Source organism: Grampus griseus, assembly GCF_964374135.1.
Source record: "Grampus griseus genome assembly, chromosome: 2".
In the NCBI taxonomy this organism is placed as follows: Eukaryota; Metazoa; Chordata; class Mammalia; order Artiodactyla; family Delphinidae; genus Grampus; species Grampus griseus.
The window spans coordinates 95,493,071-95,517,238 of record NC_139018.1 but is presented as its reverse complement, the minus strand read 5'-3'; the positions used below and the strand labels follow the sequence as shown (position 1 = coordinate 95,517,238).

General features: G+C 37.6%; 1 protein-coding gene across 8 annotated transcripts in view; it reads left to right on the top strand.

Annotated features, from left to right (window-relative positions):
* DMXL2 (Dmx like 2) overlaps positions 1-24,168 on the top strand; it is a gene marked incomplete at both ends in the record, with an annotated part of 159,764 nt that overhangs the window by 65,045 nt on the left and 70,551 nt on the right. For 7 of the 8 annotated variants that reach the window (XM_082647540.1, XM_082647539.1, XM_082647536.1 and 4 more), the window contains 6 exons: positions 363-599; positions 1,151-1,422; positions 2,062-2,758; positions 3,096-3,217; positions 19,558-19,647; positions 22,013-22,130. In XM_082647540.1, coding sequence (XP_082503666.1) covers positions 363-599; positions 1,151-1,422; positions 2,062-2,758; positions 3,096-3,217; positions 19,558-19,647; positions 22,013-22,130 — 1,536 coding nt within the window. The remainder of the gene's footprint in view (positions 1-362; positions 600-1,150; positions 1,423-2,061; positions 2,759-3,095; positions 3,218-19,557; positions 19,648-22,012; positions 22,131-24,168) is intronic. The other variant, XM_082647538.1, reaches the window with a different exon arrangement.

The following is a 24,168-nucleotide window of genomic DNA, read 5'->3' as shown; positions in this document are numbered from 1 at the left end:
TTAGAAATAATTCCATAATCTCTGATATTCAGTTCATATTTAAATTTCAGTCATCTCAAAAATGTCTTTTAGATTTGCTTTTCTGTTTTGTCTTTCTGTTCCCTCATCCCCAAACCAGGATTCAATAAAAGTTTGTGCATTTGGTGTGTTTCGTTTTTAAATTAGTAATTTAATTCCGTATGTCTATGCCATTAGTTCATTTACCATTAAATTCAATTAAAAATTTCAAACCGTGCTAGAGTTATGTTTACTTTTTGTTTATCACATTTTCTGTGTAATGGAATTAGTCTTTATAGGCACATGTAATATTTTAAAAGACATTAGAAATTCACATTGAAATTTTATCTTTTTTGATTCCACAGATATTCCAAATGTCTTGGTTGGCACTGTATTTAACATTGATGATGGAAATGGGGGCTTTGTAGTTCATTGGTTAAACAACAAAGAATTTCATTTTACATCATCTACTGAAATATTTATGCAGCAATTACGAAAACTTTCTGAAAAGCAGGTGGATCATGAAAACGACAAAGGAGATAGAGAAGATGAATGTTCACAGGAGGAAAGAGAGAGGGGTTTACATATGAAACTAGACCATGGTTAGTATCCTGTGTTCAGATTTTTCTTTTTTACAGGCTGACAGCTTTTTGTGAAACCACCTTTGGTTTGTAATCTTTCCTTCCTCCCCTCCTTCCTTTTCACTTTTCCATTCATTCCACAGGTCTTTACTGACCATCTACTATGGACCATCTACCATCTAACTTTGCTTTGTTATAACATATTGCTTTAAGTAATGTATTACTTTGGAAGCCATGCTTTTGGTGGGGGTAACAGGTTTTGCTAACAATGGTAATAATAAAGATAATGTGATAGTGTGAATGAAATTTTGATTTATCTAAAACTAAGAAATGTAGTAATTTTCAGTTCAGATCAGAAAAGAGTTTCCTTCCTTGGTTTTTTTTCCTGGCCATAAGTTGTAAAAGGGATTCATGATTTCTAAAGTTAGTATGCTATTTATTGATAGTCTAGTATGTAAATGATTTTCTGTAGTATAGTCTAGTATGTAAATGAATTTGATAGTCTAGTATGTAAATGAATTTTTTATAGTATTTCTGTTAGTATGTACTGATAAATTTATTTTCTGATTTAGAATTATCCCTGGATAGAGAATCTGAAGCAGGTACAGGATCATCAGAACATGAAGATGGAGAAAGAGAGGGAAGTCCTAGAACCTGTTCACGACCTAGTGTACCAATGCCACTGCCTACAGTCCTGCTTGATCGGAAGATCGAAATGCTGCTAACTGAATGGAATAAGAATCCTGACATGCTTTTTACTATACACCCGGTAGATGGTACCTTCCTAGTGTGGCATGTAAAGTATTTGGATGAATATAATCCTGGAATATTTAGACAAGTCCAGGTATATTTTACTGATGAAGCAATTTTTACACTTCTTAAAAAAGTAAAACAGTTGCTATTCAGATTTAGCAGGTTTTCAGAAATACTCGATGATTTTATTTTTGATAAGCAACTGAGAAGAGAATAACTTGCTACCAAAGGGGGTCAATGACCACAGATTTTATAAACTTGATTAATTTAAGTAAAATGAATTTGGCTTTGAAATATGATAGTGAGTACTTGAATGTATGTGTATTCATTTTTTCTGGGAATTCACAATATTTTGAATAAACTTAAGAAACTACCCTAAAAATGTGACTCAGGATGTATCACCTCCACTTCTTCAGTTTTATTAATTAAATCTACTATCTTTATCGGTTATCTTTCTGAACAGTATTTGTTTAGATTTATGGTTGTAGTCATCTAGATGTACAGGCAAGTTTCAGGTTTCAAATACTTGAAATTATTTCTTCAGTTTTCTCATACGCGATGAATATATGATACTATATAAATAGAGGAAAAGGATTAGACCATAATAAGGTCGAAAATGATATATTTTGCTAGGAAGCTGAGGTTTGACAGTTTGAAAATGGAAGTATTTTTGGAAGACTTTGAGAGGAGGCAGACTGCTTGCACTGAATCATGTAATTGTGTTTTTCAGGTTTCTTTTTCTTCTCGGATTCCTGTTGCATTTCCATCTGGTGATGCAAGCTCTCTTAGTAAAAATATCATGATGTATGCCTGTATAAATGCTGCAAAAGATTCTCACCACACTCTGTTACACGAAGACATGATGGCTGAATGCAGTCCTCATGGATCACAGCTGCATTCTGGACCACACAGTACAAATATGAACATTTTAGCTCCCACAGTAATGATGGTCTCTAAACACATAGATGGCTCTTTAAATCAATGGGCAGTCACTTTTGCTGATAAGTCTGCCTTTACCACTGTTCTAACTGTATCTCACAAATTTAGATATTGTGGTCATAGATTTCACCTCAATGACCTGGCATGTCATTCAGTTTTACCATTATTATTGACATCATCTCATCATAATGCTCTGCTGACTCCTGAATCAGATTTTCAGTGGGACTCAGACAATAAATTAGGTAGATTCATGGATCCTGTAAGACACATAAAAGGTTCCTCGAAACAACCTCTCAGAAATGCAGCAACACGTACATTTCACGACCCGAATGCCATCTACAGTGAACTTATTCTGTGGCGCGTGGACCCAATAGGACCTTTGTCATACACTGGAGGAGTATCGGAGTTGGCACGAATTAACTCTTTACATACTTCAGCCTTCTCTAATGTTGCTTGGCTTCCAACTCTTATTCCTAGTTACTGTCTTGGTAAGTGTTCATTTTAATAGTGAAATTAATAAAAGCTTTAAAACAGTTATTTATATACAAAATGATTTGTATTTGTCATTAGGAAGATTTTTAATAAGTATTCAGAATGTAGGCATCAGACTTAAGTTTAGAGTTTCTAGACTTTTGTTTTTCATCTTTTCCCTCTCATAACCTATCTGTTGAATTTTTTTGGTTAATAATTTTATATCTATTAATTGTATCTGTGTTTCTGGACCATGGTTATGTCTAAAAAGAGAAGTGTGAATATTTTTTCTCATACTTCAGCCAGTAATAAAAATAAACTATATATTATAATGCAAAGTGTTTACTTTCTCAGGCACATATTGCAATTCTGCGAGTGCTTGCTTTGTTGCTTCTGATGGCAAAAATCTGAGACTTTACCAAGCTGTGGTAGATGCAAGAAAATTATTGGATGAACTGTCAGATCCAGAATCTTCAGTAAGTATTTCTTAATCTTTATTAATATATCTAAGCTAATAAGGAATTCTCTTTTAATTTGTCTAGGACGTTTATTTGTTAGTTGGTGTTCAGGGAGTGAGCATCTGTTCTGGGCTCTGTGTGACTAGTTTGTTTTCTCTTAACTTGTGTTCCAATTTACATGAATCAAAATTACAGTCTGTTGGCGCTTTCACTGCTGTGGCCCAGGTTCAGTCCCTTGTTGAGGAACTAAGATCCCACAAGCCACACAGTGTGGCCAAAAAGAAAAAAAAAATTACAGTCTGTATATCACATCACACATCAATACGTTTTACATTTAAAGAAATAAATACGATTTTTTTTCTAAAATGTGATTTTTTTCTTGACATTTTTCACCTTTAGTTTGGTTCTGTTAATCTTTTTTTGCTCAAGAAAGGCAGCTTTACCAACCTCTATGTTTAGGTTGGAAAATTTGAACTTTTCTGAGCTTGATTCACTATTTTAAAAGTCCTCTGGTTAGAATATGTTATCAGTGGGTGACAATGTCTCATTCTGGTAGTTCTCTATTTGAACTGCAAGTCATGCATATTAGTCAGTACTCAGATTTGAATGGTGAATTTTCCATTTACCTATAAAAACGTGCCTTTTAATAAAATAACTGTTCTAATAAAAATGTTTCCAATATTGAAAATCAAAGACTGTTTTTGTTTTGTTTAATTTTAATTAATTTATTTATTTACTTATGGCTGCATTGGGTCTTCATTGCTGCGCATGGACTTTCTCTAGTTTCAGCGAGCGGGATCTACCCTTCGTTGCGGTGCACAGGCTTCTCATTGCGGTGGCTTCTCTTGTCGCGGAGCATGGGCTCTAGGCGCACAGGCTTCAGTAGTTGTGACTCGTGGGCTCTAGAGCACAGGCTCAGTAGTTGTAGCGCATGGGCTTAGTTGCTCCGTGGCATGTGGGATCTTCCCGGACTAGGGCTCAAACCCGTGTCCCCGGCATTGGCAGGCGGATTCTTAACCACTGCGCCACCAGGGAAGTCCCTCAAAGACTGGTTTTGAATGTCTGCCGTGTACCCCTAGACGTGTAGGGAATACAGTGTCTGCCTTTAAGGGGATTTAAATTTAGCAGAGGAGAGAAATTATTATAAAAGGTTAAATAACGGTTTAAGACAGAAACAGAGGTGTCTGAAGTTGGTATGTAATTAACTGCCAAACACTATTTCATAATTCAGGGGCAAGAGAGATCAGAGTAGGGTAGGCATAGAGGTTTTTATTAAGGACAGTATTTGAGTTCATTTTTGATAGATGCAGGAAGACAAATCCTTGGTCTTTGCTGAGTGATAGAATAGCCTGAGTGGATACAGGAAAGTACGTGTATAAATAAGGCTTGTTCCAGAAACAGTGGTAATTGGACTGAAGCCACAAGTTCGGCATAGAGAAAGTCTAGAAAAGTAGCATCTTTAAAATTATAGAGTTGGAAGATTTAAAGGTCCCCTAGTCTAACCAGCCATCTGATACTTTGTCTCTACCACATTCCTGCCAATTTGTCATCTGGCCCCCAAGGAGGGAAGCTCAACTCTAAACGCAGCTCATTCTGTCTTTGAATTACCATCACTATTATATTGAAATTAAACTTGTAATCCTTAAATTCTACTTGTTAGCTTTAGTTCCATTTAGAATAAGTCTAAGATTTCTTACATGTGAGAGCACCTCAGACACCTATGTTGGAACCCCTCAATTTTTTTCCTCAGGCCAAACCTGCTGCTCCTCTGCCTATAAATTTATCTAACTTTTATATTTGACCCTGGTTACTCTTCTGAGCAGTTTTCTGTTTGTTTATACACCGGGCATCGTAGGATCACTAGAATATAGCAGTACTGTGCCGTCTCTCAGTAGATACTATTATGTTTGGGCAGGCACGCCACATTCTTTGTATGTGATTCATATTGAGCTGACTTTCAATTAAATATCACGGAGTCTTTTTTTTTTTTGCTAGTAAGCCATTCTGTATTTGTGCATTTGAATTTGGGACCCAAATATAGTCTTATTTCCCTATTACATTTCACCTTGCTAGGCTCAGCTCAACAGTACATCCTTTCAGTATCCTTTTGAATCCAGATTCTGTTACTGCTTTATGTGTTACTGCTTTATGACTTATATCACTGGCCTATTTGATGAGTGTTGTTCTACATCTTCATCTAAGTCAATTACAGAAATGTTAAACAGTACTGGACTGAAGAAAGAACCTAGCAGTATACATTTGAAATCTTTCTCCATTTTTTTTTTTTTTTTTTTTTTTGCGGTACGCGGGCCTCTCACTGTTGTGGCCTCTCCCGTTGCAGAGCACAGGCTCCGGACACGCAGGCTCAGCGGCCATAGCTCACAGGCCCAGCCACTCCGTGGCATGTGGGATCTTCCCGGACCGGGGCACGAACCCGTGTCCCCTGCATCGGCAGGTGGACTCTCAACCACTGCGCCACCAAGGGAAGCCCTGTTTCTCCATTTTTATTGTCTAGAATATTTCTCCAGCTTATCCCAAGGATTTGCATGAGGCAGCTTGTGGTGTACTTCACTGAAGTAAAATACACCCTGTCTGCCAAATCTTTTGCAGTCAAAAAAGGAAGTCAGATTTGTAGGAGATGATTGTTTTAATGTATAGTAGGTCGAATGTGTGTATCCTAATGTCTCTTGATGACTAAAACGTTGTACTAGATAGACATCAGGCTCTTTATTCTGACTTACAGAAGTATGTTATTTTCCTTTTTGAAAACTGGAATCTTTGCCTGTTTTTAGTCTTTTGGCTGTGGCAATCCCCATGATTTCTCAGAGAGAACATCCTCTGTAGTTCATTGTTCTCATTGGCAAAATTTCTCAATAACCTGGGCATTATCTTTTCCAGGAAAGTATACATTCATTTAGAGCAGTTGGATACATTCTTGGAATTCTAAAATTTATCTTGGTCTTCTGCTCCAATGTACTCACCAATGTACTTTTTTCTTAAACCCTCCTTTTTCATTATTTTTTTTAAACTTAAAAAGTAATACTTATTCATTGTAGAAAATTTTTGGTCCTTTTTACTTTTGCAAGCTAAATTCTTGAAATAGAAGACCAGAGACAAAGTAGGAATTAGGAGTTCTTTATTCTCCTGATCTTTATTAACATTAAACCATCAGCCTCTGTTAATGAGCCTATCTTTCTCTTTCTCTTTGTACTCTGAAAACAATAATTAATTCAGTGACTTAATTTTTCAAACAAATCTTTAATTTTAGAATAGTTTTAGGTTTACAGAAAAGTTGGAGATATACTGCAGTTTCCATATACCCCTATCGTTAACATCTTATATTACCAGAATACATTTGTCACAACTAAGAAACAGTTATTGGTGTGATATGATTAATTAAACCCCAGACTTTATTAAGACTTAACTGATTTTTTTCCCACAAATGTCCTTTTCCACTAATGTTCCAGGACTTCATCCACAAAACCATATTACATTTAGTTGTCATGTCTCCTAAGTCTTCTCTGATCTTGGACAGTTTCTAAGTTTTCTTCATCTTCATCAGCTTTTTCTCATGACCTTGACAGTTTTGGGTAGTACCGGTGAGATATTTTATTGTATTTTCCTTTGACTTGAGTTTGTCTGCTGTTTTTCTCATGGTTAGACTGGAGTTATGAGTTTTGGGGAAAAATACCTCAGGTGTGTGAAGTACGCTTCTTGTGTTACATCAGGGGCACATGCTAACAATATGGTTATTAGCATCTTCCCTCTTTTTTTCTTTTCAGCTGGAAGTTTGTTAATTTATTGATGTTTTTAAAGAACCAGCTATTTGTTTCACTGAATGCTTTGGTTTTGTTTTAATTTTCATTAGTATCTGCCCTATCTTTATTATTTTCTTCCTTACGCTTGATTTATTTTGGTTTTCGTTTACTAGGTTTCTTGAGATAGGAGCTTAGGTTCTGGTTTTTTTTTTTTTTTTGGCCAAGTTGTGCAGCATGTTGTATCTTAGTTCCTGAACCAGGGATCGAACCCGTGCCCCCTGTGGTGGAAGCATGAAGTCTTAACCACTGGACTGCCAGAGAAGTCCTAGGAGCTTAGATTCTTTTATTTTTTCCTTTTCTTTTGTTCTTTTCTTTCTTTCTTTATTTTATATAGCAGGTGGAGCTTAGATTCTTGATTTGAAACTGTTCTTATTTTCTTTTTTTTTTTTAGGGAAGAATTACTCTTTAATTGAGGCTTTCTTTATACCTATTAACATCAAGTTTTTATAAATGTATTTTCAAAAACATTTTTAAATGTGTGCACAGTTTCAAAATTCAAACAGCATATACTGTACTGTTATTAAATAAAAACTCTGCATCACCTCCCCTATCCAAGTCCCACACTTTATTGGAAACCTCTTTAAACCTTTTGTTTTTAATTCTTTTGATAAGTTACCACCATAATTCTAAATGATATGCTTAGATTTCAGTTTCTTAATTTACCAGCAGTAGAAATCAAGTCATTTCCATCTTCTTTGATAGACAGGGAATTCAGCTCACATTCCACTTGCCTCTCTCTCTCCACTGAGTTTTGCTAGTTGTATTAGTGTGTGTGGTTTTTCTATTAGCTGCCTTTATACTTTTAAGTGATGTATACATAATCCTGTATTTTCGTTCCGTCTTCTTTACACAGTATCTCTTGTATCATCCCAAAGTAAAATGAAGAAAGTTGCACCCCTGCACTCACCCTTCCCTCCTCCTGCTCTCAACTTGACTTCTGCCAGCTGGAGCGTTACCTTTACAATGTCTTTTATGACATGCATGTTCTATTCTATAACTAAAATTAGGTCTTATGGTTTGATTTTAAAAATTGAAACTAGTAACCATCTAATTACAATTATGTAAATGTGATCATTTCAACTATTTGTCACTGATTTGTCACAGATTCTCTCAACGGAGAATGTCCAAAGGGTTAAAGTCAAATGACCTCTATTATATTCCATCAAGTGATCAGGCCACAGTTTTGCTCGTCTTGTATTTGAATCAAAACTTTTTTTCTCTAATTTTTCAGTTGTTTTCTTGGCATTTCTAATTTCTTGGGCTTCTTTTTTCTTGTTGAGAGGAAAAAAAAAAAACCTAAGTCTTCTTCCCCACTGGGCTAAGAGCTCCCAGCTTCTTAATTGTCCTGCCTGTTAAATCTTCCTCTTTCTCTTCTTGGAGGAATTCCTTTTAGGGTCTTTTGAGCTGGTGTTTTAATTTGAGCTGTGTTTTTCGGGTTGCTGCAGATGTGTCATCCTCTTCGTTTCACACCTGGAATTCCACCACTGTTTCCTGGACCATGAGCTGCTTTTCTCTCCTGTACTGTCGATAGATTACATCCTCAAATACTGTAAATTTTTTAAAAAGAAAGGTTGCCTGGTAGATAAGGATTCTGAAATCAGTCTGAATCCAACATGGCTGGAAAAGTGTTTATTTTACCTTCATATTTATTTTTTAAAATATTTATTTGGCTGCCCCGGGTCTTATTTGCGGCATACAGACTCTTAGTTGCAGCATGTGGGATCTAGTTCCCTGAGTAGGGATTGAACCTGGGCTCCCTGCATTGGGAGCACAGAGTCTTAACTGCTGGACCACGAGGGAAGTCCCTTTCCCTTCATATTTAATTGATAAGTTTGGCTGGATATTAAATTCTAGATTTAAGATCTTTTTTTTGCCCTCAGAAATTTAGAGACTGTTATTTCTGTCCTCCAGTGTTTTGATAAGAGGTCTTATACCTATAATACTCTTATTCTTTTATTAGTAACCCCTCCCTCTCTCGCTCTTTCTCTTGATGCTTCTAGAACAGCAATGTACAATAGAAATATAAAGTGAGCCATACATGTAACTTAAAAATTTTCTAGCAACCATTTAAAAGTGAAAAGAAACTGGTGATATTACTTTTATAGCATGTTTTCATTAATCCAATATATCCAAAACAGAATTTCAACATGTAGTGAATATCTTACATTATTATTTTTTTAACATCTTTACTGGAGTATAATTGCTTTACAATGGTGTGTTAGTTTCTGCTTTATAACAAAGTGAATCAGCTATACATACACATATATCCCCATATCTCCTCCCTCTTGTGTCTCCCTCCCTCCCACCCTCCCTATCCCACCCCTCTAGGTGGACACACAGCCCCGAGCTGATCTCCCTGTGCTATGCGGCTTCTTCCCACTACCTATCTATTTTACATTTGGTAGTGTATATATGTACATGCCACTCTATCGCTTTGTCCCAGCTTACCATTCCACCTAGCCATGTCCTCAAATCTATTCTCTACGTCTGTGTCTTTATTCCTGTCCTGTCCCTAGGTTCATTAGAACCACTTTTTTTTTTTTTGATTCCATATCTTTGTATTAGCATATGGTATTTGTTTTTCTCTTTCTGACTGACTTCACTCTGTATGAGAGACTCTAGGTCCATCCACTCACTACAAATAACTCAATTTCATTTCTTTTTATGGCTGAGTAATATTCCATTGTATATATGTGCCACATCTTCTTTATCCATTCATCTGTCGATGGACACTTAGGTTACTTCCATGTCCTGGCTATTGTAAATAGAGCTGCAATGAACATTGTGGTACATGACTCTTTTTGAAGTCTGGTTTTCTCAGGGTATATGCCCAGTAGTGGGATTGCTGGGTCATATGGTAGTCCTATTTTTAGTTTTTAAAGGAACCTCCATACTGTTCTCCATAGTGGCTGTACCACTTTACATTCCCACCAACAATGCAAGAGAGTTCCCTTTTCTCTACACTCCCTGCAGCATTTATTGTTAGTAGATTTTTTAATGATGGCCATTCTGACTGGTGTGAGGGGATGCCTTATTTTAGTTTTGATTTGCATTTCTCTAATGATTAGTGATGTTGAGCATCCTTTCATGTGTTTGTTGGCAATCTGTATATCTTCTTTGGAGAAATGTCTGTTTAGGTCTTCTGCCCATTTTTGGAGTGGGTTGTTTGGATATTGTGCTGCATGAGCTGCTTGTAAATTTTGGAGATTAATCCTTTGTCAGTTGCTTCGTTTGCAAATATTTTCTCCCATTCTGAGTGTTGTCTTTTCGTCTTGTTTATGTTTTCCTTTGCTGTGCAAAAGCTTTGAAGTTTCATTAGGTCCCATTTGTTTATTCTTGTTTTTTTTCCATTTCCATAGGAGGTGGGTCAAAAAGGATCTTGCTGTGATTTATGTCAGAGTGTTCTGTCTATGTTTTCCTCTAAGAGTTTTATAGTGTCTGGTCTTACATTTAGGTCTTTAATCCCCTTTGAGTTTACTTTTGTGTATGGTGTTAGGGAGTGTTCTAATTTCATTCTTTTACATGTAGCTGTCCAATTTTCCCAGCACCACTTATTGAACAGGCTGTCTTTTCTCCGTTGTATATCCTTGCCTCTTTTATCAAAGATAAGGTGACCATATGTGCATAGGTTTATCTCTGGGCTTTCTATCCTGTTCCATTGATGTATGTTTCTGTTTTTGTGCCAGTACCATACTGTCTTGATTACTGTAGCTTTGTACTATAGTCTGAAGTCCAGGAGCCTGATTCCTCCAGCTCCATTTTTCTTTCTCAAGATTGCTTTGGCTATTCAGGGTCTTTTGTGTTTCCATACAAATTGTGAAATTTTTTGTTGTAGTTCTGTGAAAAATGCCATTGGTATTTTGATAGAAATTGCACTAAATCTGTAGATTGCTTTGGGTAGTATAGTCATTTTCACAATGTTGATTCTTCCAATCCAAGAACATGGTATATCTCTCCATCTATTTGTATCATCTTTAATTTCTTTCATCAGTGTCTTATAGATTTCTGCATACAGGTCTTTTGTCTCGTTACGTAGGTTTATTCATAGGTATTTTATTCTTTTTGTTGCAGTGGTAAATGGAAGTGTTTCCTTAATTTCCCTTTCAGATTTTTCATCATTAGTGTATAGGAATGCCAGAGATCTCTGTGCATTAATTTTGTATCCTGCAACTTTACCAGATTCGTTGATTAGCTCTAGTAGTTCTCTGGTAGCATCTTTAGGATTCTCTATATATAGTATCATGTCATCTGCAAAGAGTGACAACTTTACTTCTTTTTCCAATTTGGATTCCTTTTATTTCTTTTTTTTCTCTGATTGCTGTGGCTAAAACTTCCAAAACTATGTTGAATAACAGTGGTGAGAGTGGACATCCTTGTCGTGTACCTGATCTTAGAGGAAATGGTTTCAGTTTTTCACCATTGAGAATGATGTTGGCTGTGTGTTTGTCATATATGGCCTTTATTATGTTGAGGTAAGTTCCCTCTGTGCCTACTTTCTGGAGGGTTTTTTATCATAAACAGGTGTTGAATTTTGTCAAAAGCTTTTTATGCATCTATTGAGATGATGATATGGTTTTTCTCCTTCAATTTGTTAATATGGATTTTCACATTGATTGATTTGTGTATATTGGTAAATCCTTGCATTCCTGGGATAAACCCCATTTGATCATGGTGTATGATCCTTTTAATGTGTTATTGGATAATGTTTGCTAGTATTTCGTTGAGGATTTTTGCATCTATGTTCATCAGTGATAGTTTTCTTTCTTTGTGGCATCTTTGTCTGGTTTTGGTATCAGGGTGATGGTGGCCTCGTAGAATGAGTTTTGGAGTGTTCCTCCTTCTGCTGTATTTTGGAAGAGTTTGAGAAGGATAGGTGTTAGCTCTTCTCTAAATGTTTGATAGAATTTGCCTGTGAAGCTATTTGGTCCTGGGCTTTTGTTTGTTGGCAGATTTTAAATCACAGTCTCAATTTCAATGCTTCTGATCAGTCTGTTTATATTTTCTGTTTCTTCCTGGTTCAGTCTCAGAAGGTTGTGCTTTTCTAAGAATTTGTCCATTTCTTCCAGGTTGTCCATTTTATTGGCATATAGGTGCTCGTAGTAATCTCTCATAATTCTTTGTATTTCTGCAGTGTCAGTTGTTACCTCTCCTTTTTCATTTGTAATTCTATTGATTTGAGTCTTCTCCCTTTTTTTCCTGATGAGTCTGGCTAATGGTTTATCAATTTTGTTTATCTTCTCAAAGAACCAGCTTTTAGTTTAATTGATCTTGGCTGTCATTTCCTTCATTTCTTTTTCATTTATTTCTGATCTGATCTTTATGATTTATTTCCTTCTGCTAAGTTTGGGGTTTTTTTTTGTTCTCTCTCTAATTGTTTTAGGTGTAAGATTAGGTTGTTTTCTTAGATGTTTCTTGTTTCTTGAGCTAGGATTGTATTGCTATAAACTTCCCTCTTAGAACGGCTTTTGCCACATCCCATAGGTTTTGGGTCTTCGAGTTTTCATTGTCATTTGTTTCTAGGAATTTTTTGATTTCCTCACTGGTCTCTTGGTTATTAACTAGTGTATTGTTTAGTCTCCATGTGTTTGTATTTTTTACAGACTTTTCTCCTGTAATTGATATCTAGTCTCATAACACTGTGGTCAGAAAAGATAATTGATATGATTTCAGTTTTCTTAAATTTACCGAGGCTTGATTTGTGACCCAGGATATGATCTATCGTGGAGAATGTTCCATGAGCACTTGAGAAGAAAGTGTATTCTGTTGTTTTTGGATGGAATGTCCTGTAAATATAAATTAATTTGATATTTACAAATTAATTGTTTAATTAATGTGTTTAATGTGTCATTTAAAGCTTGTGTTTCCTTATTTATTTTCTTTTTGGATGATCTGTCCATTGGTGAAAGTAGGGTGTTAAAGTCCCCTACTATGATTGTGTTACTGTTGATTTCCCCTTTTATGGCTGATAGCATTTGCCTTATGTATTGAAGTGCTCCTGTGTTGGATGCATAAATACTTAAGATTGTTATATCTTCTTCTTGGATTGATCCCTTGATCATTATGTAGTGTCCTTCTATGTCTCTTGTAATAATCTTTATTTTAAAGTCTATATTTTATCTGATATGAGAATTGCTGCTCCAGCTTTCTTCTGATTTCCACTTGCATGGAATATCTTTTTCCATCCCCTCATTTTCAGTCTGTATGTGTCCCTAGGTGTGAAGTGGGTCTCTTGTAAACAGCATATATATGGGTCTTTTTTGTATCCATTCAGCCAGTCTGTGTCTTTTGGTGGGAGCATTTAATCCATTTACATTTAAGGTAATTATCGATATGTATGTTCCTATTCCCATTTTCTTAATTGGGTTTGTTATTGTAGGTCTTTTCCTTCTCTTGTGTTGCTTGCCTAGAGAAGTTCCTTTGGTATTTGTTGTAAAGCTGGTTTGGTGGTGCTGAATTCTCTTAGCTTTTGCTTGTATGTAAAGGTTTTAATTTCTCTGTTGAATCTGAATGAGATCCTTGCTGGGTAGAATAATCTTGGTTTTTCCCTTTCATCACTTTAAATATGTCCTGCCACTCCCTTCTGGCTTGCAGAGTTTCTGCTGAAAGATCAGCTGTTAACCTTATGGGGATTCCCTTGTATGTTATTTGTTGTTTTTCCCTTGCTACTTATAATATTTTTTCTTTGTATTTAATATTTGATATTTTGATTAATATGTGTCTTGGCGTGTTTCTTCTTGGATTTATCCTGTATGGGACTCTCTGTGCTTCCTGGACTTGATTAACTATTTCCTTTCCCATATTAGTGAAGTTTTCAACTATAATCTCTTCAAATATTTTCTCAGTCCCTTTCTTTTTCTCTTCTTCTTCTGGGACTCCTATAATTTGAATGTTGGTGCGTTTAATGTTGTCCCAGAGGTCTCTGAGACCGTCCTCCATTCTTTTCATTCATTTTTCTTTATTCTGCTCTGCGGTAGTTATTTCCATTATTTTATCTTCTAGGTAACTTATCCGTTCTTCTGCCTCAGTTATTCTGCTATTGATTCCTTCTAGAGAATATTTAATTTCATTTATTGTGTTGTTCATCATTGTTTGTTTGCTCTTTGGTTCTTCTAGTTCCTTGTTAAACGTTTCTTGTATTTTCTCCATTCCATTTCCAAGATTTGGGATCATCTTTACTATCATTACTCTGAATTCTTTTTCAGGTAGACTGCCTATTTCCTCTTCATTTGTTTGGTCTGGTGGGTGTTTACCTTGCTCCTTCATCTGTTGTGTGTTTCTCTGTCTTCTCGTTTTGCTTAACTTACTGTGTTTGGGGTCTCCTTTTCGCAGGCTGCAGGTTCGTAGTTCCCGTTGTTTTTGGTGTCTGTCCCCAGTGGCTAGGGTTGGTTCAGTGGGTTGTGTAGGCTTCCTGGTGGTGGGGACTGGTGTCTGTGTTTTGGTGGATGAGGCTGGATCTTGTCTTTCTGGTGGGCAGGACCGCATCTGGTGGTGTATTTTGGTGTGTCTGTGACCTTATTATGATTTTAGACAGCCTCTCTGCTAATGGGTGGTGTTGTCTTCCGTCTTCCTAGTTGTTTGGCATAGGGTGTCCAGCACTGTAGCTTGCTGGTCATTGAGTGGAGCTGGGTTTTAGCGTTGAGATGGAGATCCCTGGGAGAGGTTTTGCTATCTGATACTACATGGAGCTTGGAGGTCTATGGTGGACCAATGTCCTGAACTCAGCTTTCCCACTTCACAGGCTCAGGTCTGACCTCTGGCCGGAGCACCAAGACCCTGCCAGCCACACGGCTGAAAGAAAAGGGAGAAAAAAGGAAAGAAAGAAAAAATAAAATAAAATAAAATAAGGTTATTAAAATAAAATTTTTTTAAATTATTAAAAATAAAAAACGTTAAAAAGTAATAAAGAAAAGAAAGAAGAGAGCAACCAAACCAAAATACAAATCCACCAATGATAGCAAGCGCTAAAAACTATACTAATAAGACAAACAAACAAAAAGAACACAACAAAGAAAACGGACAGACAGAACCCTAGGATAAATGGTAAAAACAAAGGTATACAGGCAGAAATCACACAAAGAAATATACACATGCACACTCCAAAAAGGGAAAAAGGGAAAAAAAAATATATATGTATTAAAAAAAAAGGAAGAGAGCAACCAAATCAATAAACAAGTCTACCAATAATAATAAACTCTAAATACTAAACTAATGTAAAGATAAAACCAGAAAAAAATTAGATGCAGAAAGCAAACCCCAAGTCTACAGTTGCTCCCAACGTCCACCACCTCAATTTTGGGATGATTTGTTGTCTACTTCGGTATTCCACAGATGCAGGGTACATCAAGTTGATTGTGGAGCTTTCATCTGCTGCTCCTGAGGCTGCTGGGAGAGATTTCCCTTTCTCTTCTTTGGTTGCGCAGCTCCTGGGGTTCAGCTTTGGATTTGGCCCCGCCTATGCATGTAGGTCACCTGAGGGCATCTATTCTTCCGCTCAGACAGGATGGGGTTAAAGTAGCAGCTGATTAGGGGGCTCTGGCTCACTCATACCAGGGGCAGGGAGGGTATGGAATGCGGGGCGAGCCTGCAGTGGCACAGGCTGGTGTGACGTTGCAACAGCCTGAGGTGCACCATGTATTCTCCCGGGGAAGTTGCCTCTGGATCATGGGACCCTGGCAGTGGCGGGCTGCACAGGCTTCTGGGAGGGGAGGTGTGGATAGTGACCTGTGCTTGCACACAGGCTTCTTAGTGGCTGCAGAAGCAGCCTTAGCGTTTCATGCCCGTCTCTGGTGTCCGCACTGATAGGCACGGCTTGCGCCCGTCTCTGGACCTCATCTAGGCGGTGCTCTGAATCCCCTCTCCTCGTGCACACCGAAACAGTGGTCCCTTGCCTCTTAGGCAGTTCCAGACTTTCCCCCAGACTCCCTCCCGGCTAGCCGTGGCGCACTAGCCCCCTTCAGGCTGTGTTCACGCAGCCAACCCCAGTCCTCTCCCTGGGATCTGACCTCCGAAATCTGAGCCTCAGCTCCCATCCCCTACCTGCCCTGGTGGGTGAGCAGACAAGCCTCTCAGGCTGGTGAGTGCTGGTCAGCACTGATCCTCTCTGCGGGAATCTGTCCACTTTGCCCTCTGTACCCTTGTTGCTGAGCTCTCCTCCGTGGCTCCGAAACATCTCCCCCGCCCACCCCATCTCTACCAGTGAAGGGGCTTCCTAGTGTGTGGAAACTTTTCCTCCTTCACTGCTCCCTCCCAGAGGTGCAGGTTCCAACCGTATTCTTTTGTCTCGTTTTTTCTTTTTTCTTTTGCCCTACTCACATACGTGTGGAGTTTCTTGCCTTTTGGGAAGTCTGAGGTCTTCTGCCAGCATTCAGTAGGTGTTTTGTAGGAGCAGTTACACATGTAGATGTATTTCTGATGTATTTGTGGGGAGGAAGACGATCTCCACGTCTTAGTCCTCCGCCATCTTGAGGGTCTCCCCTGTTCTTATTTTGTAATGTATGCATTTAGTGCTATAAGTTTTTGTCTCAGTCCTGAGAAGCATTATAAGTAGGATTTTTATTTTCATTCAGTTCACTATGATTTTCCTTGAGAATTCCTATTCCATGGATTATTTAGAAGTACGCTATTTAGTTTCAAGTGTTTAGAGATTTTCCTGTTATCCTGTTACTGACTTCTAGTTTGATCCCATTGTGGTAGGAGAACACACTCTTATGATTTTATTCCTTTTACATGTATTGAGGTTTGTTTTATGGCCCAGAACATGGTGTATCTTAGTATACATTTCATGGCACTTGAAAAGTATATATTCTGCTGTTGTTGGATTGGGTGTTCTGTCAATGTCTGATTCTGTTTTGATTGATGGTATTGTTGAGTTCTTCTAGTTCTTTGCTAAGTTTTTTTTTTAATTTATTTTACTTTTGGCTGTGTTGGGTCTTCGTTGCTGCATGCAGGCTTTCTCTAGTTGCAGCGAGCAGGGGCTCGTTGTGGTGCATGGGCTTCTCATTGCAGTGGCTTCTCTTGTTGTGGAGCATGGGCTCTAGGTGTGCATGCTTCAGTAGTTGTGGCACGTGGGCTTAGTTGCTGCACGGCATGTGGGATCTTCCCAGACCTGGGCTTGAACCCGTGTCCCCTGCATTGGCAGGTGGATTCCTAACCACTGCACCACCAGGGAAGCCCCTTCGCTAATTTTTTGCGTAGCTCTCTATCAGCTGTTGTGAGAAGGGTGTTGAAGTCTCCAACTGTAATTGTGAATTTGTCCATTTCTCCTTTCAGTTCTATGAGTTTTTGTTTCACATGTTCTGCAGTTCTGCTGTTTGCATATATTTAGTATGCAAATATATTTATATTTGCAGTACATTTAGTCTGAAATCAAGGTGTTAGCAGGTCCATGTTCTTCCTGAAGGCTCTAGGGGAAGAAGCTTTCTTGCCTCTTCTAGCTTCTGGTGGCTCTTGGCAATACTTGGTGCTCCTAGACTTGAAGCTGTAGCACTGTAGTCTCTGTCTCTGTTTTCACGCAGCTTTATTTTCTCTGAGTGTCCTCTCCTCTCCTTATATGGACACCAGCCATTTGATTTATCTCCCTGATCCCATGTGACCTTACCTTAAACAGATTGTATTTGCAAACATCCCATTTCCAAATAAGATTACATTCTGAGATTCTGGGTGGACCTGAGTTTTTGAGGGGATACTATTCAACTCACTAAACTGACCAAGTTGTTTTCCTCATAAGTTATATCTGCAGTTGCATAGTCAGAAACCTTCAAAGTCTCTTGAGCCTCCAGACTCCTTGAGCCACTTTGACTTTCAGAGCCTCATGCTGAAATTTTTGAGATTCTTGCCTAATTCTGAGATTTTTGCCTTTTTAAAATACAGACTACAGAGCCTTACCCTTATTGTTGACCTTAAACTCTTAAGATAACATGATGACTTTCTGTCAGGTTTCCATTATTCTCATTTTTTTCCTTTTAAGTCAGAGCAGCAGTTTTCCTAGTTACTTCCTCTACTAATATTGAGTTAAAGTATAGCAAGAAGTTGACACATGCTGTGCTCTTCCTCAAATGAGATTTTTAGTAGATCTGAGTAGAGACTAACTTTTTTTTTTTGAATTCCATGAGAAACATCTTGAATTTTGAATTTTACTCTGTGGATTTAGGGGCACTAGAGATTTTTGGACAGGGAGGTAAAGTGGTTAATCTGCAGGATGGGGAGTAGTTGATGGGTACTGGACGCATGGAGACGACGGGGAGTCTGTTGGGGTGGCACATGAATCATCTGGAGAGCTTGTTAAAATGCAGATGTGTTAGCTTTGGGGTCTGAGAGTCTGCGTTTATGAAAAGCTGTTGCTGCTGGTCTAGTGACCACACTTTAAGTAGCTAAGATTCATGATGTGTTAGAGAAATTCCGGTGTTTTAATCTCACCAACTGTAGGCCACAGTTGAGTCCAGATTTCAAGTGGACAAACCCAGCAGACCGTTGGCACCACTTCCGGGTGTCTCAGCCAACATTTTAAATCCTGAATCTTGGGTGAATATACCCATAACAATAAATTCAGCCCTACCCAAGCACATATTTTGTCCTCCTTTGTCTAATAACCCTATAATCTCTTCCCATTCATGCACTCTGGAATTCTGCTGATACAAATTGGAAAGATCCTACAGCTCTGGTGTATATGCTGCTCTCCCATAGCCAACCTTGTACTTAGACTCCTAGGCTAAGCTGGGATCTTATTCCTCTTAGTGGCCTGAAGGTAGTAAATAGTGGAGGTGGTGCTGAGGAGAATGGGCATCTCAGTTTTTTTTTTTTTTTTTTTTTGGCGGTACGCGGGCCTCTCACTGTTGTGGCCTCTCCCGTTGCGGAGCACAGGCTCCGGATGCTCAGGCTCAGCGGCCATGGCTCACGGACCCAGCCGCTCCGCGGCATGTGGGATCTTCCCGGACCGGGGCATGAACCCGTGTCCCCTGCATCGGCAGGCAGACTCTCAACCACTGCGCCACAAGGGAAACCCGGCATCTCAGTTTTTATGCTAGAGAAGGCTGCTTGGAAGGAGGGAGAGGGAAAACTGCTTTTTTCAGCAGAAAGGTTTTGGGGTTTTGGGATTCAAAGTTAGGCTTCCTCTTAGTTTACACATCCCCATCCCAAGACACAGAGTCCCACTTCTCAACCTTCGCCCTTATCTTCGATCTGGCAGGGTTGTACTTTTAAATGGCGTTGCAGATCTGCAAACCATACACATAGGCATAGGGCTAGATCCTCAGCCAGATCTCTCATGGAGCATTAAGGTTGCTAAATGAAGACATGTTCAAAGAACTAGATGCCTTGAAGTTATATACTGTTTATGTAAACACTATAGAGTTTTTTCCTTAGTTAATTTTTAAAATGAGAATGAGTAAAGAAAGTTGAAATATTTCTTTGAATGTATGAATTGCCATTTGTTAGTCAGTGAATGTTTAGAAGGGCCTTTAATGTCCGAGATGCTGTGTCATATTGACAGTAGATTCATATGTTGTTGATCATTAACTTTTTTTTTTTTTTTTTTTTTTACAGAAACTTATTGGAGAAGTGTTTAACATTGTGAGCCAACAGTCTACTGCTCGACCTGGGTGCATTATTGAGCTCAATGCAATAACCAACCAAGTAAAACCATGCTTGTGAATTGGTGTTACTAACATACTTTATCCCAGAGTGCTTAATATGCATAAGATACACAGTTGAACCTTGAACAACTTGGGGGTTAGGAGCACTGACCCTTCTCACTATAGAAAATCCACATATAACTTACGGTCAGCTTTCTGGATCCTCAGTTCTGCATCTGCATATACAGTTAACTGCAGATTGAGTAGTACTGTAATAATTACTATTGAAAAAATTTCCCACGTAAGGGGACCTGTGCCGTTCAAGAGTCAACTATATTTCATTGCAGAATAGTTCTCTTGTTTGATACTAAATATAGCCAACTTCTCTTGATTTCCTTAGTGAAAATCTCCAATGATTTACGAATTCTTTTTCTCCAGTTGAATTGTATCTGTAGCCTTATTTCCTGTTTAAAGGTCATTTGATTCAGTCAGGGAAACCATGAAGGAAAATACAGTACAGCTGCATAGAGGCATGGTTTGTGGTTTTTCTTTTTCTATTGTTACTCATTTCAACTCAGTAGATGGTGACATCAGCTTTAAGAGTGTTTGCTTTGTTAGGCTGAGTATTAGATATTTCTATGAGATCCATTAAAATGAAGATAGAAGTAGGATCAAAGTATGCATTTACTTTCTAAGTACAGGTCTTTCGTGTAGGCAGTGTTCTTTCCTAGCCCCTACCTAGAAAAGAAGGAGAACCCTTCCCTCTACAGGGAGTTTGTAAATCCCATCATAGCCCTCATATTTGTTTCTTCAGGATCATGTTTATGGACTGAAGGGGATAGAAGTAATATATTCATTCCAAATATGAAAAAAGGTTACTTTGATGAGGAAGTTACCAACTATTTTCAAACAAGGAAATGAAGAAAGAGCCAACCATATTTAAAAATAAACACAGTGTTATGTCATTATTTTTCCATGATGCCTTGCACATTCTGTTAGGGAAAATGTCATAATTTCCACCAATGTAGAGAAATGACCACATCAGCTCATGGCAACAGAAATGTGGCTGCCAGACTCAAATTACTAACGCCTCCTAGGAAACCCTTAACTTGTGATTTCCTTTTTTTCACTCTATAGGGATATGGGAGAAGAGTGTATTAGCTTCAACCCATAAATGTCTTAATTTTTAATGAACTGCGAGTTAAATTCATTTCCCCAGTGTAGCCCCTTCTCTACTCTGTACCATGGGATATTATTACAGACCTCTTTCACCTAGCATTTTGCTTTTTACTTCATACTTTTTGAAGATTTTTCCCTTTCCATTTGTGGCTATCTTTGTCACAGGGCTGGTAAACTGCAAGCACTGATAAATGGCTTAGGCTTATAAATCATTCTGTGTTTCCCGTGTGCTGTATGATTTCTGTATCCATGAAAGCGTCACCCTTCCCTTTTCTTTCATTTATTCTTCTTCCCTGGGGAAGGTGACCTTTTATGCTATGAATGTGAAGGGATTTTTTTATGTTTCTTTATGGAGAGACATAAAAGTACCTTATAACTTTCATAAAAATTTTGTGGGTCAACCTAATGTCATAGTCATTTTATTTCCTTCTATCAGTACTATGAAAGGAGGCTGATTTGCTTTATTCTCTAAGATTATAGCCCATACATTCAGTGCCAAGGTTATCATAGCTGCTTGCCTTCCTTGAAATCTGTGGGGCAGCCATCAAATTGTCTTGACCTACTTCCGTAATAAGCTTTTGTTTGGATTTAGCCTTTCCTTGAATTTCAGTTCACTTTTGTGATTCTAAGTAGCTATTTGTGATTATCTTTACTCTTCTTCTCTGTGTGGTCCCAAACATGATTTTGTAGCATCAGCTGACTGTGATGTTTCATCTATTCTTTTAGAAATCTTAGTTACTTAAATGTAAATACATTTCTTCAGAGATGTGTCATTCCTACTGGCTGTTATAGGATCCTTCATAATTCCCACTAGACAGACTTATTGGAAATACTTTGAGGACCTTTCTGGGTTTTTTTTTGGTTTTCAAGTAGAATTAGAAAAAGAGCCTATGGTAGTGTGCTTAATATGGTCTGCATGGCCTTCTCCAGCCAGTCATGAGACCTGATATTTTTGAACTCAGAGTGGCCTAGGTTACTTAACTGTTTTTTTTTTTTTTTTGAGATGCAGACCTGTTGATTTGTTTTTACTAGAGTTTCACAGTTCTGCTGTTGACTATAGCATCTTTGAAAGTAATTTATCTAATGATTTTTTTCTCTTGCTTTTTCCACTCTAATTAGTCATTCTATAAAGAATAGAAATTGTTAGAGAGTTTTTTTCTTCTGTTTTATATTAGGGTTCTTGGGGAGGTAGTGGGTGGAAGATACAGAATTTCAAAGATAAAACTTTACTTGTTTCATATTTGTAGTGTGGCTCAAATACACAGTTGCTTCATGTGTTTCAAGAAGACTTCATTAGAGGATATAAACCACATAAAGAAGATATGGAGAAAAAGGAAACAGAAATATTTTTTCAACCATCACAAGGTACTGTTAAAAAATAGTCTTGAGGGGCTTCCCTGGTGGCGCAGTGGTTGAGAGTCCGCCTGCCGATGCAGGGGACACGGGTTCGTGCCCCGGTCCGGGAAGATCCCACATGCCGCAGAGCGGCTGGGCCCGTGAACCATGGCCGCTGAGCCTGTGCTCTGCAACGGAAGAGGCCACAACAGTGAGAGGCCCGCATACCGCAAAAAAAGAAAAAAAAAACAACACAGTTTGTAAAAAATAGTCTTGAGTTCAATACCTTAATCTTAGAAAACCTTCAAACTTTCATTGAGTGTGGATCTTTATATCTAAAGTCATCACTCGTGATTTTTGGCAAATACTCTAGTTCTATCAGAATTGCTTTTTTGTAGGTGAAGAACACATGAGGGTAAAAATTATATTTTGAAAGACAGGTTCTCTGGTGACATAGCCTTTTGCCGAGAAATGTTATTTATGAAACCTAGTTTAATTGTTTAAAAACTTAACTTCGGTTGTTCAACTCTACAATTAAATTGTTTTGGTTGGTAGTAAGTATCCTTCTGGTATCTTAAGGAAGCCAATTAATATAAGTTTACTAAAGATTACTGATAAATATAGGAGGGAGATATTATGTTGTATGGTATACCAGGAAGCTTAGGTACGCTTAGGTTTTATGTTGTATGGTATACCAGGAATTAAAGGTACCATCTCATAGTTTTCCTCTCTGAAGGGTTGTATTTATTTCTTCTTCTTGTGAAAGAAAGTAGTTCTCCTAAGACCTTTCAAGAACAAACCGTATGATATTTAAACTTTATTATTTAGCTTTAAATATTCCTTTTAGAAGTTATACTTTGTAATTATAAAACTTTCATGTTCTATTTGAAAATTAAATTTGAAAATAGAGCATACTGAGTAGAATACTTTCTGTATGAAGGTAGGAAAGACATGTCCTACTTTAAGAATTCATTTTCTGTGATTAATAGTTTTTAGTTTACAAAGGGTTTCCAGGTATTTTATCTCATTTGGTTATAGATTGTAAGTATCCAGAAGGACATATTTAATTTTCTTAGTATAGCTTTTATCACAGAATTATGTATAGTCATTTAAGGAAGGTATTTCTGCTGAATTTGTACAGTTAATTTTGTTTTCTTTAGTGGAAAATCAGAATGAGTTCTGTCTTCTGTGAGGCTTAGCTCAAACATCTTTTCACCCCTCAGACTAATAATTTTTTCCCTTTCCTGCATCTTTCTTCATAGATCAGAACTTTTCTTCTTTCTAAGTTATTCAGTTGTCACGTTCAGTTTTATTTCACTGTCACTATAGCATAACAGTACTGTATAGATTTAAAATGTGCTTTTCCATAGTATTTCACCTTTACTTGGGTTAAACTTTTTTATACGCTTTCCTGCAAATCTAACTATCAATTATCATGCTACTTCTAACAGGGAATACATGCCAACCTACTAGAAAACAATGCTTATATAAGGTTGGTATTTTTTAAATAATGTTTTTAATTGGAAGACCTGCATTTAAAAATATTATTTTATTTCCCTCTTTTGAGATATATATATTTATATTTTTTGGCTTGTGGGATCTTAGTTCCCCAATCAGGGATCGAACCTGGACCCATGGCAGTGAAAGCACCAAGTCCTAACCGCTGGACCGCCAGGGAATTCCCTTGATATTTCTTTTTCTTTTTTTTTCTTTTCTTTTTGTTGGGATATAGTTGCTTTACCATGTTGTGTTAGTTTCTGCTGTACAGCGAAGTGAATCAGCTATATGTATACATATATCCCCTCTTTTTTGGATTTCCTTCCCATTTAGGTCACCACAGAGCACTGAGTAGAGTTCCTTATGCTATATAGCAGGTTCTCATTAGTTATCTATTTTATACATATTAGTGTATATATGTCAATCCCAGATATTTCTTTATGTCACTGTGAAATCAGGCTGAAAGATTTCCTGATGCTTTTCTTGGTTTTCCTTTAGTTTTTGTACAAAGTTTCTCTTGATTTTATAGCTGTTTTCTTAAGGGACTTGAAATGTGTATTTCTCCTCTTCC